The sequence below is a fragment of the Cebus imitator genome, unplaced genomic scaffold (assembly GCF_001604975.1).
Source record: "Cebus imitator isolate Cc_AM_T3 unplaced genomic scaffold, Cebus_imitator-1.0 Scaffold256, whole genome shotgun sequence".
NCBI lineage: Eukaryota > Metazoa > Chordata > Mammalia > Primates > Cebidae > Cebus > Cebus imitator.
The window spans coordinates 300,182-313,874 of record NW_016107571.1 but is presented as its reverse complement, the minus strand read 5'-3'; the positions used below and the strand labels follow the sequence as shown (position 1 = coordinate 313,874).

The 13,693-nt window shown below is 37.3% G+C and overlaps 1 protein-coding gene across 3 annotated transcripts in view; it reads right to left on the bottom strand.

The window, feature by feature from the left end:
- Positions 1 to 13,693, bottom strand: part of STXBP3 (syntaxin binding protein 3) — a 71,099-nt gene that overhangs the window by 19,118 nt on the left and 38,288 nt on the right. For all 3 annotated transcript variants that reach the window (XM_037728108.1, XM_037728107.1, XM_017499211.2), the window contains 2 exons: positions 11,794 to 11,889; positions 11,605 to 11,662 (listed from right to left, as the gene is read on the bottom strand). In XM_037728108.1, coding sequence (XP_037584036.1) covers positions 11,605 to 11,662; positions 11,794 to 11,889 — 154 coding nt within the window. The remainder of the gene's footprint in view (positions 1 to 11,604; positions 11,663 to 11,793; positions 11,890 to 13,693) is intronic.

Below are 13,693 nucleotides of genomic sequence, written 5' to 3'. Positions count from 1 at the left end.
AAAAAAAAAAAAAAAAAAAAAAAAAAAAAAAAAAAAGGCCAACTTTGAATTCTAAGTTCAGCAAAAGTATCTTAGAAAAAATTGCAAAACAAAGATGTCCTCAACAAAAAGAAAGCTGGGATAATTCAATCTACCCAGTTGGAGAAACTGAAGAACAGTAAGAAATAAACAGTACCAGATTATATAAATGTGTGGGTAATATAAAAGTCTACCTAGTGTTTAGAACAAAATAACATCTTTTTATTTTTTTCTAAACAAAATAACATCTTGAGTTTATAACACATGTTGAAGTAAAATACATGAAACAGCAGCACAAAAGAGAATGGGGATAAATGAAGTTAGACTATTATAAGATTCCTGAATTATTCAGGACATGATAAAATTATACTATTAAGCTAGGGTAAAAATACATTTTTAAATTTCCAGTATAATAACTAAAGGAAGGACTATAACACAAAACAAAAAATGTTTATATTGGAGATGAAATGGAATTTATTAAAAAAAAAAAGATAAAGGAAAAAAATAGAATATAAAAAATGAAAACAAGATACTAGATATAAATTTAACTGTATATATACTTATTACATGAAATATATATGAAGTAAATAAGCATTCTAATTAAAAGATTTTTGAGCTGAATAAAAAAAACAAAATTCAACTACAAGTTTTTTTTTTTTAAACAAATAAAAGTATGTTTTAATGATACTATTTTGGTAAATTGTAAGGATCTGAAATTTTTAATTTTTTAAAACAATGGAGCACTTCAATAAAACATATATTTTCTTTACTAAGAATTACACATGGCTTGTTTTCTAGCTTAATTTTTTTTTAAATTGCATTTTAGGTTGCAGGGTACATGTGAAGAACATGCAAGATTGTTGCATAGGTACGCACATGGCAGTGTGATTTGCTGCCTTCCTCCCCCATCAACTATATCTGGCATTTCTCCCGATGCTATCTCTCCCCAACTCCCCACCCCCCACTGACCCTCCCCTATTTTCCCTTGACAGACCCCAGTGTGTGATGCTCCCCTCCCTGTGTCCATGTGTTCTCATCGTTCAACACCCACCTATGAGTGAGAACATGTGGTGTTGGACTATCTGTTCTTGTGTCAGTTTGCTGAGAATGATGGTTTCCAGGTTCATCCATGTCCCTACAAAGGACACAAACTCATCATTTTTGATGGCTGCATAGTATTCCATGGTGTATATGTGCCACATTTTCCCTGTCCAGTCTATCATTGATGGGCATTTGGGTTGCTTCCAGGTCTTTGCTATTGTAAACAGTGCTGCAATGAACATTCGTGTGCACGTGTCCTTACAGTAGAACGATTTATAATCCTTTGGCTACATATCCAGTAATGGGATTGCTAGGTCAAATGGAATTTCTATTTCTAGGTCCTTGAGCAATCGCCACACTATCTTCCACAATGGTTGAACTAATTTCACTCCCACCAACAATGTAAAAGTGTTCCTATTTCTCCACATCCTCTCCAGCATCTGTTGTCTCCAGATTTTTTAATGATTGCCATTCTAACTGGCGTGAGATGGTATTTCAATGTAGTTTTGATTTGCATCTCTAATGACCAGTGATGATGAGCATTTTTTTCATGTTTGTTGGCCTCATGTACGTCTTCTTTTGTAAAGTGTCTGTTCATATCCTTTGCCCACTTTTGAATGGGCTTGTTTTTTTCTTGTAAACCTGTTTTAGTTCTTTGTAGATTCTGGATATTAGCCCTTTGTCAGATGGGTAGATTGCAAAAATTTTTTCCCATTCTGCTGGTTGCCAATTCACTCTAATGACTGTTTGTTTTGCCGTGCAGAAGCTGTGGAGTTTGATTAGGTCTCATTTGTCTATTTTGGCTTTTGTTGCCAATGCTTTTGGTGTTTTGGGCATGTAGTCCTTGCCTATGCCTATGTCCTAAATGGTTTTGCCTAGATTTTCTTCTAGGGTTTTTATGGTGTTAGGTCTTATGTTTAAGTCTTTAATCCATCTGGAGTTAATTTTAGTGTAAGGTGTCAGGAAAGTGTCCAGTTTCTGCTTTCTGCACATCGTTAGCCAGTTTTCCCAACACCATTTATTAAACAGGGAATCCTTTCCCCATTGCTTGTTTTTGTCAGGTTTGTCAAAGATCAGATGGCTGTAGATGTGTGGTGTTGCCTCCAAGGCCTCTGTTCTGTTCCATTGGTCTATATCTCTGTTTTGGTACCAGTACCATGCTGTTTTGATTACTGTAGCCTTGTAGTATAGTTTGAAGTCTGGTAGTGTGATGCCTCCAGCTTTGTTCTTTTTGCTTATAATTGACTTGGCTATGCAGGCTCTCTTTTGGCTCCATATGAAGTTTGAGGTGGTTTTTTCCAGTTCTGTGAAGAAGGTCATTGGTAGCTTGATGGGGATAGCATTCAATCTGTAAATTATTTTGGGCAGTATGGCCATTTTCAAGATATTGATTCTTCCTAACCATGAGCATGGAATGTTTCTCCATCTGTTTGTGTCCTCTCTGATTTCGTTGAGCAGTGGTTTGTAGTTCTCCTTGAAGAGGTCCTTTACATTCCTTGTTAGTTGTATTCCTAGGTATTTTATTCTCTTGGTAGCAATTGTGAATGGCAGTTCGTTCTTGATTTGGCTCTCTTTAAGTCTGTTGTTGGTGTATAGGAATGCTTGTGATTTTTACACATTGATTTAGTATCCTGAGAGTTTGCTGAAGTGGCTTATCAATTTCAGATTTTGGGCTGAGACGATGGGGTCTTCTAAATATACAATCATGTCATCTGCAAATAGAGACAATTTGACTTCCTCCTTTCCTAATTGAATACCCTTTATTTTTCTTGCCTGATTGCTCTGGCTAGAACTTTCAATACTATATTGAATGGGAGTGGTGACAGAGGGAATCCTTGTCTAGTTCCAGATTTCAAAGGGAATGCTTCCAGTTTTTGCCCATTCAGTATGATATTGGCTGTTGGTTTGTCATAAATAGCTTTTATTATTTTGAGATATGTTCCACGAATACCTAGTTTATTGAGGGTTTTTAGGATAAAGGCTGTTGAATTTTGTCAAAGGCCTTCTCTGCATCAATTGAGATAATCATGTGGTTTTTGTCTTTGGTTCTGTTTATGTGGTGAATTACATTTATAGACTTGCGTATGTTGAACCAGCCTTGCATCCCCAGGATGAAGCCTACCTGATTATGGTAGATAAGCCTTTTGATGTGCTGTTGCAACTGGTTTGCCAGTTTTTTTATTGAAGATTTTTGCATCTATGTTCATCATGGATATTGGCCTGAAGTTTTCTTTTCTTGCTGAGTCTCTGCCAGGTTTTGGTATCAGGATGATGTTGGTCTCATAAAATGATTTGGGAAGGATTCCCTCTTTTTGGATTGTTTGGAATAGTTTCAGAAGGAATGGTACCAGCTCCTCTTTGTATGTCTGGTAGAATTCAGCTGTGAACCCATCTGGACCTGGGCTTTTTTGGGGGTGGTAGGCTCTTAGTTGCTGCCTCAACTTCTGTCCTTGTTATTGGTCTATTCAGGGTTTTGATATCTTGCTGGTTTAGGCTTGGGAGGGTGCAAGTGTCCAGGAATTTATCCATTTCTTCCGGGTTTACTAGTTAAGGTGCATAGAGTTGTTTGTAATAATCTCTGATGATGGTTTGTATTTCTGTGGAATCTGTGGTGATATCCCCTTTATTGTTTTTTATTGCATCTATTTGATTATTCTCTCTTTTCTTTTTTATTAATCTGGCTAGTGGTCTATTTTGCTGATCTTTTTGAAAAACCAGCTCCTGGATTTATTGATTTTTTGAAGGGTTTTTTGTGTCTCTATCTTCTTCAGTTCTGCTCTGATCTTAGTTATTTCTAACTGCAAGGTTTTTTTAAAAAGCACACTTTAAATATCAAGACCTAGGTAGTTGAAAGTAAAGGATGGGAAAAGATGTACTATGTAAACAGTAACAGAAAAAGAAAGTATAGTGGTAATCACATCAAAGTAGACATTAAGACAAGAAATATTGCAAGTAATAATAGGGACACCATGATTATAAAAGGCTAAATTCAACAGAAAGATAGCTATGTTAAATGTATAATAAACTTAACATAGCTTTATCAGTTACTATAACTTTGAAAGTTGAAAGGACTAAAGAAAAACAGACTAATTCACAGTCATAATCAGAGTTTTTAATATGCCACTTCTAATAACTGACAGAAAAAGCAGATCAAAAAAAAAATCAGAAAAGCAAGAGAAGATTTGAACATGATTAACTATCTTGATTTAACTGATGCATAGAATTTTTATTTCCTTCAAGTACACATAAGGCATTTACCAATATATCATATGCTAGGTCGGTAATCAAGTTTATTATTATTATTTTTTGAGACAGAGTCTTGCCCAGTCTCCTGAGTAGCTAGAACCACAGGTATGTGCCACCACACATGGCTAAGTTTTGCATTTTTAGTAGAGATGGGGTTTCCCCATGTTGGCCAGGCTGATCTTGAACTCCTGGCCTTATCTGATCTGCCTGCCTTGGCCTCTCAAAGACAGGGATTACAGGCATAAGCCTGGGATTACGGGCACTATTATTCTGGGATTACAAGCATAAGCCACCATGCCCAGCCCCATAAATCAAGTCTTAACATATTTTAAAAGATTGATGTCATATAGTGCATATTCTCTGACCACTGTATAATTAAATTACCACTCAGTAACAAGAAGATAACCAGAAAATTCCCATATGCTTTGAAATTTAAAAACACATTTCCTATATAACACATTGGTCAAAGAAGAAATCACAATAAAGGTTAGAAAATGTTTTGAACTGAATGTAAATAAGTTATTCCCAAACTCTTGGGATGCAGCTAAGTTTGAGAGGGAAATAACTATAAAATATATACAATAGGAAAGAATAAAGGTTGGAAATCAATGCTCCAAAGCTCCAACTCAAGAAGGTAGAAGAAAAAATTTAAACCAGGGGTATCCAAACTTTTGGATTCCCTGGGCCACAGTGGAAGAACAACTGTCTTGGGTCACATATAAAATACACTAACAATAGCTGATGAGGTTAAAAAAATCACAAAAACATCTCATAATATTTTAAGAAAGTTCACAAATTTGTGTTGGGCCACATTCAAAGCCATTCTGGGCTGTATGTGGCCTGTGGGCCATAGGTTGGACAAGCTTGATTTAAAACAAAGAAAACTGAAGGAAGGAAATAAAACTGAGTAAAAATCAACTATATAAAAATACAAGAGTAAAAATCAACAAAGTCAAAAGTTGGTTCTTTGAAATATTAATAACATATGTAGGGGATTTTTTTTTTTCTCTTTTTGACACAGAGTCTCACTCTTTTGTCCAGGCTTTAGTGAAGCGGCACCATCTTTGCTCACTACAACCTCCGCCTCCCAGGTTCAAGCAATTCTCCTGCCAGAGTCTCCTGAGTAGCTGGGATTACAGGCATGCGTCACCAAACCTTGCTAATTTTTTTATTTTTTTAAGTAGACGCGGGATTTCACCATGTTTGCCAGGCTGGTCCCCAACTCCTGACCTCAGGTGATACATCTACCTTGGCGTCCCAAAGTGCTGGGATTACAGGTGTGGGCCACCACACCTGCCTGCAGGGGATATTAATAACATACGGGGGAATAAGCAAATTAACAATATCAAGATTAGTAAATAAAATCTAACTACAGATTCTATACATATTGAAAGGATAGGAGGACATTTCACAATTTAGATGTGATAGACAAATTCCCTGAAAAATGAGATATCCCAAAACTAATATAAGAAAGAAAATCTAAATAGTTCTGTATCTATTAAATAACTTATAATGAATTATAATAAAAAACTACCCTATAAAGAAATCTCCATGTCTGCACTGCTTCAATGGTGAATTCTTTCAACCAGCAACAGAATAAGTAATAGCAATCTTACATAAACTCTTTCAGAGAATGAAATGACGGTGTGCGGATCACAATTCATAAGACCAAAATAATCTTGCTGCTAAAATCTGACAAGAACATTACAAAAAAGGACTACCACAGACAAATATCTCTCATAAATATAGAAGCAAACATTCTAAAGCAAAATATTAGCAAACAAAATCCGGTGATAGAGAAAAAGGATAACGCATCATGATCAAGTGCAGTTTATTCTAGAAATGGTTACTTTTATGTTAGTAAGTCAATAAATGTAATTCATCACATTAAAAGAATAAAGGAGAAAAAAAGATAGTATCAAAGTGCCTTTGATGAAATCCAACATTGAATTTTCCAGATTAAAAGAATACAGAAACAGGCCAGGTGTGGTGGCTCATGCCCATAATCCCAGCATTTCGAGAGGCTGAGGCAGGCCTATTGCCTGAGCTCAGGAGTTTGAGAGCAGCCTGAGCAATATGGTGAAATCTCATTTCTACTAAAAACACAAAAAAGTTAGCTGGGTGTGGTGGTGCATGTCTGTAGTCCCAGCTACTTGGGGGCCTGAGGTGGGAGGATCGTTTGAGCCCAGGAGGTTAAGGCTGCAGTGAACTGAGACTGCACCACCACACTCCAGCCTGGGTGACAGAGCAAGACCCTGTCTCTAAAAAAACAAAAAAAAAAAAAAAAAAAAAAAAAAAAAAAAAAAAAAAAAAAAAAAAAAAAAAAAAAAAAAAAAAAAGAAAGAAAGAAAAAGAAAGAAAAGAAATAGAAAAAAAGGAAACCTGTTGGCAAACTCAGAATAGAAAGGAACATCTTTAATCTGATAAAAGACTAAAACTACCTAAAACTAACATAATACTTCATGATGAAATACTGAATTCATTTCCCATAAGGCTGGGAATGAGACACGGATGCTCATTATCACCAGTTTGATTTCATGTTATACTACAGATATTAGCCAGAACCAGGAGGTATTACCTGCTAAGAAAAACATTTAAAATGTATGACAAGCTTGTCTAATCCGCCTTATTTTGTTGTTGTTCTGTTTTGTTTTCGGCTTTTTGCAGCCTGAAGCCATGGTTATTAGTTTCTGTCTCTAGTGGTAAGTGGAAAAGAGGGATGAGGAAGGGAATTTACTTGTTCAAACAGAAACTAAGAACCCATGACTGTATTCTCGCCTTTGGACAACCTTGGAAAATTAATTTAGAAGAGACTAGACTTTCTTTATTCACAGATGATATTACTATGCATATAAAAAATCCAGCTAAGTGCACTGGTACCTGCCTGTAGTCCCAGCTACTAGGGAGGCTAAGGTGGGTGGATTGCTTGAACTTAGGACTTTGAGACTAGCCTGGCCAACAGAGGTCCCATCTCTTGAAAACAACAAACAAAAAAGTCAATCTACAAATAAAGTATTAGAACTAAAAAATAAATTTAGCAAGGTCACCAGATTCAAGGTGAATACACAAAAACCATTTACATTTTATATACTAATAAAGTAAAATCGAATTTTAAAAATACCACTTATAACACCAAAAAATAAAATATCTAGAAATAATCAAAGAACAATGTGCAATACAACTAAAATGAAAATTATAAAATGCGGCTGAGATAAATGAACAACTACCTACATAAATGGAGCTATATTCTATGTTCATGGATCAGAAGACTCAATGTTTTTGCTAGTTCTTCCCAAGTTGTTGTACAGCTTCATGTAATCCCAATCAAAATTTCAGCTAAATCTTTGTTGAAATTGTCAAGCAGAATCTAAAATTTGTATTAAAAGACAAAGGTTGTGAACAGCTGAGACAATCTTGAAGAACAAAGCTGGAAGACTTATACTACCAAATTTCAAAGCTAATACAAAGATACAGTAGTTAAGACAGTGTGGTCTTGGTACAAGGATAGACAAATTGACCATGGGAAAGAACATGGAATCCACAGACCCACATATTTATGTTCATTTGATTTATAACAAATGTATCACTGCAACTCAATGGTCAAAGGATGGTCTTTACAACAAACACTGCTTGAGTAATCAGATATGCATACCGAAATAAAATGAACCTAGACCCTTACCTCACATCATATACCAAAATTAATGTCACTGAATGGCATGGTTTGGCTCTGTGTCTCCACCCAAATCTCACCTTGAATTGTAATAATCCCCACGTGTCCAGGGTAGGACCAGGTGGAGATAAATGAATCATGAGGGCAGTTCCTCCCATGCTGTTCTTGTGATAGTCAGTGAGCTCTCATGAGATATGATGGTCTTATAAGGGGCTTCCCCCTTTACTTGGCATTCATTCTCTCCCCTGCCACTCTGTGAAGAGGTGCCTTCCACCATGATTGTAAGTTTCCCGAGACCTCTGCAGCTATGCGGAACTGTGAGTCAACTGAATCTCTATAAATTATGTAGTCTAAGGTATTTCTTCATAAAAGCATAAGAATGGCCTAATATAGTAAATTGGTGCCAGGAGTGGGGTGTGGCTGTAAAGACACACGAAAATGTGGAAGCAACTTTGGAACTGGGTAACAGGCAGAGGTTGGAACAGTTTAGGGGGCTCAGAAGAAGACAGGAAAATGTGGGAAAGTTTGGAACTTCCTATAGGCTTTCGAATGGCTTTGCCCAAAATGCCAACAGTAATATAAACAATGAAGTCCAGGCTGAGGCAATATCAGATGGAAATGAGAAATGTCTTGGGAACTGCAGCAAAGATGACTCTCTCTTACTATGCTTTAGCAAAGAGATTGGTGGCATTTTGCCCCTGCCCTAGAAACCTGTGGAACTTTCATCTTGAGAGAGATGATTTAGGGTTATCTGGCAGAAGAAATTTCTAAGCAGCAAAGTGTTCAAGAGGTGACAGAACATAAAAGTTTGAAAAATTTACAGCCTGATGATGTGTCAGAAAAGAAAAACTCATTTTCTGGGGAGAAATTCAAGCTGGCATAAGAAACAAGGAGCCAAATGTTAATCACCAAGACAATGGGGAAAATGTCTCCAGGGCATGTCAGAAACCTTCATGGCAGCCTCTCTCATCACAGGTAAAGAGGCCTCGGAAGAAAAATGGTTTTGTGGGTTAGGCTCAGGGCCTTGCTGCTTTGTGTGGTCTTGAGACTTGGTACTCAATATTCCAGCTGTGGCTAAAAGGGACCAATGTAGAGCTCAGGCCATTGCTTCAGATGGTGAAAGCCAGCAGCTTACATGTGGTGTTGGGTCTACAGGGTGCACAGAAGTCAGAACTGAGGTTTTGGAACTTCTGCCTAGATCTCAGAGGATGTATGGAAATGTCTGGATGTCCAGGCAGGAGTTTGCTGCAGGTGTGGAGCCCTCGTGGGGACCCTCTAGTAGGGTAGTGCAGAAAGGAAACGTGGGGTTATAACCTCCACACCAAGTTTCCACTGGGGCACTGCCTAGTGAGTTGTGAGAAGAGGGTCACCATCCTCCAGAACCCAGAATAGTAGATCCACCAACAGCTTGCACCATGTGCCTGGAAAAGCTGTAGACACTCAACACCAGCTCATGAAAGCCCACCTCTTACATCAGCATGACCTGGATGTGAAATATGGAGAGCATTTTGAAACTTTAAGATTTAATGACTGCTCTGTTGGATTTTGGACTTGCATGGGGCCTGTGGCCCCTTTGTTTTGGCTAATTTCTCCCATTTGGAATAGGTGTATTTACCCAATGCCTGTATCCCCATTGTATCTAGGAAGTAATTAAATTGTTTCTGATTTTATAGGGACTTGCCTTATCTCAGATGATATTTGGATTTTAGGGTTAATGCTGGAATGAGTTAAGACTGTGGGGGACTGCTGGAAGGGCATGACTGTGTTTTGAAATGTGAGGAGGTGAGATATGGGAGGGACCAGGGATGGAATGATATGGTTTGGCTCTGTTTCCCCACCCAAATCTCACCTTGAACTGTAATAATCCCCATGTGCTAAGGGCAGGACCAGGGGGAGATAACTAAATCATGGGGGCACTTTGCCCCATGTTGTTCTTGTGATGCTGAGTGAGTTCACACAAGATCTAATGATTTTATAAGGGGCTTCCCCCTCTGCTCAGTGCTCATTTTCCCTCCTGCGGCCCTGTGGAACTGTGAGTCAATTAAACCTCTTTTCTTTATAAATTACCCAGTCTCAGGTATTTCTTCATGGCAGCATGTGAATGGACTAATACAGTGAATTATGGACTTAAGTGTAAAAGCTAAAATGATCAATCTTCCTGAAGAAAACAGGGAGAATATGTTAATGACCTTAGGGTAAGCCAAGACTTCGTATGTAGGACACAGAGAAACTATAAAAGAAATAAATTGATAAACTAGATTTCATTAAAATTGAGATATTCTGTTTATCAAAAGATATATACATACATAAATACATGTATAGGACTCATATCCAGAAAATAACTTCTATAAATCAATAAGAAAAACAGACAACTCAATTAAAAATGGACAAAAGACCTTCAATAGGCACTCTGCAAAATAAAATATTCAAATGGCCAATATGAGCAAGAACATCAGAGAAATTAAAATTAAAACCACAATAAGATACCACCTCATATAACGAAAAATCTTACAAAAATTAAAAAACAAGAATATATCAAGTGTTGGTGACAATATGGAGCAACTAGAACACTCAATTATTGCTGATGGGGATGTAAATCGGTTCAAACACTTTGAAAACTTTTGGCATTACCTATTAAAGCTAAACATAATCCTACCCTACAACCTATACCCAAGAGAAAGTGTGTATGTCCACCAAATGACATGTACAAAAAAATCCATAGCAGCTTTGTTCATAATAACCCCAAACTGGAAACAAACTAAATGTCCATCAAAGGGAGACAAGATAAACAAACTGTTGTATATTTATATAATGGTATTACTACTACTATACACAAATGAAAGATAAATGAATTACTAAAATATGCAACACAGGTGAATCTCATTATGTGAAGTTCAAGAACAGGCTCTCTGGTGATAAAAATTGGAATAGTTTACCTCTGGAAGGATGGGTACTGACTGGGAAAGGACGAGAGAATATTCTGGAATGATGAAAGTGTTCTGTATCTTGATTTAGGTGGTGGTTCCAAGTGTATATATAAGTAAAAGTTATCCACTATACATTTAAGATTTGTCTATTTTACTTATAAGTTGTATCTCAATATAAAATCCCAAAAATGCATTGATAAAATTGACTAAACGGTCTTAAAATAAACTTTAGGGCCAGGCACCTGTAATCTGAGCACTGAGGTGGGCAGATCACTTGAGGCCTGAAGTTTGAGACCAGTCTGGCCAAGGTGAAACCCCATCACTACTAAAAATACAAAAATTAGCTGTGTGTGGTGGTGGTGCACGCCTGTAATCCCCACTACTTGAGTGGCTGAGGCAAAAGAATCACTTGAGCCTGGGAGGTGGAGGTTGCAGTGAGCCAAGATGGTGCAACTGCACTCTAGCATGGGTGACAGGGTGAGACTCTCAAAAAATAAAATACAACAAGACAAAATTTAATGAAGCAGGACAGACAAAATGTTGTTAACTACTGAAACTAGGCAATGGGTATGTAGGAGTTCATTATCTACCTCTGTGTTAGAACTTACCCAAAATAAAAAGTTAAAGAAATAAAATAAAGATTTTCAACAAACTTTAAAATTCACCTTCACTCTTATTTTGAAAGTTAAGTAAGGTTCTTACCTTTCCTTCTGTTGCTTTCTTTGTTGATGAAATTTCCTTCATAAGCTTGGGAATTTCCCTGTCAAATTGTGAGAGAATTCTTTAAATTTCTAAGATGTAATTATTTACAGAACTATTTTAAGGTTAGAAAATGTACTATCACATAGTGTCTAAAAAATATGGAATAAAAATTAAAATGGATTCACATACTCTAACACAACCGCGATATGCCGATGTCGAATTCTAACCCAGAGGTCATCTTCTTCTTCAAGGATGGCCTCCTTTTCTTTTCCATCTGTTTTATATCTACAAGTAGACAGAAACACTAAAACTTTTGGATTTTTTTCCCTCCAAAAGCAAAAGAAGTATTTTTACAAACAATTTCAAGACACAACTCAAGAAACTGAAAAGTACAATCCACTGTTTTAGAGGGGTAATGAATACCTACTCAAAACTATGGCATATTGCTATCTTTACATTAAAAATAAAAGTGCTAAGCCTACCAAGACATTTTCAAATGTTAGGTTTAGGTGTCATTATTACAGAGTTTTAATTCAGCAAAACTGTACCTTATAAAGCAAAAATTCAATGTCCTACAATTGACTTTAAGAACAAGGCTGAATATACTAACGATTTGTGATCTAATTGCCTAAAACACTGTTTCGATGTGCTAATAACCCACGGTACAATGATCAAAACTCCATTACGAACATGAATATCAGCTGGGCGCGGTGGCTGACGCCTATAATCCTAGCACTTTGGGAGGCTGAGGTGGGCAGATCACTTGAGGTCAGGAATTCAAAACCAGCCTGGCCAACATGGTGAAACACCGTCTCTACAAAAAATACAAAAAATTAGTGGGGTGTGGTGGCATATACCTATAATCCCAGCTACTCTGGAGGCTGGGGCAGGAGAATTGCTTGAACCTGGGAGGCGGAGTTTGCAGTGAGCCGAGATCACACCACTGCACTCCAGCCTGGGTGACACAGTGAGACTCTGTCTCAAAAAAGAAAAGAAAAAATAAGAACAGGAATATCATCCCCAATATAATCTATTAAATATTGAAGGTGTTTCAGAATTGGTACAAAATTCAGAAACACATATCATCTGTTTCTTTATTCTTCCCCAACCCTATAACCATATCTCTACAGAATGAGAAAGGAAATGAGAGAAAAAAAATATGTAAGCTATAAAAATTGTGATAGCTTTAATGAATTCTACTTAAGTGAGCAACAATTTAAGGGGTTCATGACGGTACTCAAAATGCGCTTCCTGATTCCCCTTATCTTTTTATGCAGACACCCTCCTTCCATTTGTGGAACTAGAGAGGTCCGAATCATCCTTGGAACTACTGATTTCCTGAGTCAAGATCAGGAAGGACTGCACTGAGTTTTCCTAGCTCTGAACTACAAAGAATACATGTAGACTTCTGCTATATGAATATAAATCATTTCTAAAATCCCCCAAATTATACATCAATCTATAAAACCATCCACCTGTATTACAGATGTCTAAAGACAGAATCACTGTGCTCAATTATATAAGGCTACAGTACTAAGGATGAAAGCCCTTTTGTCATTTAACATATCACTTTGTTCTTATAGAATACCTTTGACTTATAAGCGATCTGTAAATAAAGATAAGAGTAGCAAGCCTGACAATACTCAGGAGACGAATATTCCATTTTAAGAGTAAATTTATTTGGGAGACCAAGGAGGGTGGATCCTTTGAGGCCAGGAGTTTCAGACCAGCCTGGCCAACATGGCAAAACCCTATCTCTACTAAAAATACAAAAATTAGCTGGGCACAGTGGTGTGTACTTGCAGTCCCAGCTACTTGGGAGGCTGCGGCCAGGAATTGCTTGAACTCAGGAGACGAAGGCTGCTGTGAGCCAAGATCGAGCCACTGCACTCCAGGCTGGGCAACAGAGGGAGACTCTATCCCATCCACCCCCCCAAAAAAGTAAAATTTAAAGACGTTACCAATATGAAAACTTGAATCTGGACCCTTAGAGCTTCCTGCTTTGTATTCTGTTTCCAAAAAAAAATTGTGATAGAGGCTGGGCATGGTGGTTCACCCCTGTAATCCTGGCACTTTGGGATGCCAAGGC